General features: G+C 33.7%; 1 protein-coding gene across 1 annotated transcript in view; it reads right to left on the minus strand.

Annotated features, from left to right (window-relative positions):
* ARAP2 (ArfGAP with RhoGAP domain, ankyrin repeat and PH domain 2) overlaps positions 1-2,908 on the minus strand; it is a gene marked incomplete at its 3' end in the record, with an annotated part of 118,650 nt that overhangs the window by 94,029 nt on the left and 21,713 nt on the right. Inside the window, 2 exon segments of the mRNA XM_023507995.1 lie at positions 237-442; positions 444-591. Coding sequence (XP_023363763.1) covers positions 237-442; positions 444-591 — 354 coding nt within the window.

Raw genomic sequence — 2,908 nt, forward strand, 5'->3', positions numbered from 1 at the left:
GAATCAATCAATACTCAAGTATACAAGGGAAATAAATCTGAATGAAAATCAAGGTGGGAGGAGTGGAGAGGAGGGGATAGGTTAAATTCACACCTGTCAGGTAGAAGGCACAATACATATAGAACTTTGACTCAATCTGTACAAAAACAAAGTATGTAAACAAAACATCTGTATCCCTTAACATTCTGAGTTTTTTTTTTAAATGCTATTTATGGAATAAAGGAATACATACATACCCTTGAGGAGAGAGTTTGTCAAGCCATCCTGATTTAACTTTCCTTGCGGATGATCCATAAAAACAGGCGTATGGAGAAATTGCACTTGAGGATATGGTTGATGAATTGGCATTTCCACTGCAGGAGCTTAACGGATAACTATTCCTATTACCAGGGTCCAGATTCAATGCTTTTTGAGTCCTAGATTTAGATGCCTTTGAATTTTTTTCTTTTTAAACTCTGAAAGCATTCTTCTACTGTTGAGTACTCTGATTCAGAAGCAGAGTCTATCAGAAAACTGTTTTTGTCCTGTCGAGGTATCCAAATATCTTCCACTTTGTCTTCACTTACTGTCTCCTTCCGGTTATCATATATGCTAGATGGAAACAACAGCGTTACTGTTTCAAAGTGTTATATGTGACTTAAGACATCAGGAACTTTTGTTATTTATAAACAACTGACATCCAAAATTTAAGAACAAGAAAATATGAGCTCAATTAGCCCATCTTAAATTGTTTTAATTCTTCCAGGAAAATTAAGTAGAATTCTTTCATCATCCTCTGACATATGTGAATACTCCTAACACTTCTTTTCTTATGTATAATTTAAGTTGATTACTTTTATTTTGAAGGGGTTGGGTACAGGTGGTAAGGATAGAGACTGGCCATATTCTTTGCATCATAATTAAGCATCTTCAAATAGCACAATTAAGTGGCCAGTCCCACCTCTCTTCTCTGGGCAATACCATGAACCATGGACTTACCTGTACAGAGGTCTTATTTCCAAAATGCCCCCTTTGCTACTCTCCACAAATCAACATCAAGGACCTCCTGTTCCACCACAATGATATAAAACCAAGCATATATTTGACTACTGAGAAGATTAATATTGTTTGCCAGTGCTAATGATGAGAAGTATTACAGTGCACTGCTAGCTGGAAAACAAGAAAGGGTCTCTGTACATTCACAATAGCCAAGTCATGAAAGCAGCCTAAATGCCCATCTACTCGTGAATGGATAAATAAATTGTGGTACATGGATGGAGAGAGAAGGGAACACTTCTACATTGGGGGTGGGATTGCAAAATATTATAGCATTTTTGGAAAGAAGTATGGAGAATTCTCAAGGAACTCAAAGTTGATCTACCATTTGATCCTACAATACCATTACTAGGTATTTACCCAGATGAACAAAAATCATTGTACAACAAAGACATTTGCATTAGAATGTTTATTGCAGCCCTATTCATAATTGCCAAGTAGTAGAAGCAGCCCATGTGCCCACCAACTCATGAATGGATTAACAAATTGTGGTATATGTATACCATGGAGTACTATGCAGTCATAAAAAGAGGGAGATTTTACATCTTTTATGTTTACCTGGATAGAGCTATAATGCAGTCTTCTTAGTAAAGTATCTCGAGAATGGGGAAAAAAAGTATCCAATGTACTCAATACAATTATGAAACCAATATAGATACACTTACATATTCATATAAATAAAACACAAAGATAGTCCAGAAAGAGGGGAGAGGAGAGGCTAGTCCAGAGGAGGGAGAGGAGAGGGGAGGGGGAGGGTGAATGGAGAAAGGGTATTTGGCAGAATCTCACCTAATGCCCACAAGCAAGGGTAACTTCCAAAACAACTAAGAGTAGAGTATAAGTGTCTTACCACAAAAATAATTAAGGTGATGGTTATGTTAGTTTGATTTAAGCATTCCACATTATATATAAAATCATCACATTGTACCCCATAAATGTATGCAGTTATGATTTAATAAATATTAAGTTAAAGAAATATGATAAAATAATAAAAACTTACAATTAAAATAAGTAAAAGCTGAGTAACAATATTTACTGCAGCATTCATAATAGCTGAGCATATGCCTACAGATTTAAGGAATGACATAAATTTCACTCAATCATTTATGTAAATTAACACATTATAAGGATTTGTTTTGCTAATCAATGAAACAGATATGCCGAGTGTCAAATCATATCCTTCTGGATCCAGTATTCTAAAAACCATTATTTCCTTAAAGAATAATTTAGCCTGGCCTCTCTATATTTTGCATTAAAATAGAGTCATATTAAATACTTACTGAAGATATTCAATTATTTAGCTTTAACAGAAGGAAACCTACAACAGTTTTAGCCTTGGAAAATCGAAGATACATAGAAAATTAAATGAATTACAAGTAATGATCCAGTATACTAATTTCAAAAAAAAGCTAGGAAAAAAATAAAATTTTAATGGAAGTTACAAATTTTGTCTACCTTCACATGTGATCAAAGTAACTGGACAATTATTATGCTGAATAAAAAGGATATGCATAAAATTCTGCAACTCACATGGTGGGATTTTGCCACCCCTTCCTCCTTTGTTTTAATAAAAATTCTCATCTTTAATGTGCTATATTTGCTACTTTGGGGAGTGGGAAGTGATTTCAAGTAGTAAAAGACAAAAATAATCTGCTACAGAATATAAGGATCCACTTAATTTACAGAACTGAATTTCATAATTCCATCATGAAAATTGCTGATGTTATAAAACCATTTGGAAAAGAAAGGTTTCAATTTGCCAATGTAACTATTTTCTTAGAAATATAACATAAAGAAGTCAACATTTTATAACAATCTTTTTTTTTATTAAATGATAGCTGTATACATTAATGCAAACATGGGGTACAGTGTA

Source organism: Otolemur garnettii, unplaced genomic scaffold (genome assembly GCF_000181295.1).
Source record: "Otolemur garnettii isolate 467f Iridium unplaced genomic scaffold, OtoGar3 scaffold00214, whole genome shotgun sequence".
NCBI classification, from domain to species: Eukaryota; Metazoa; Chordata; class Mammalia; order Primates; family Galagidae; genus Otolemur; species Otolemur garnettii.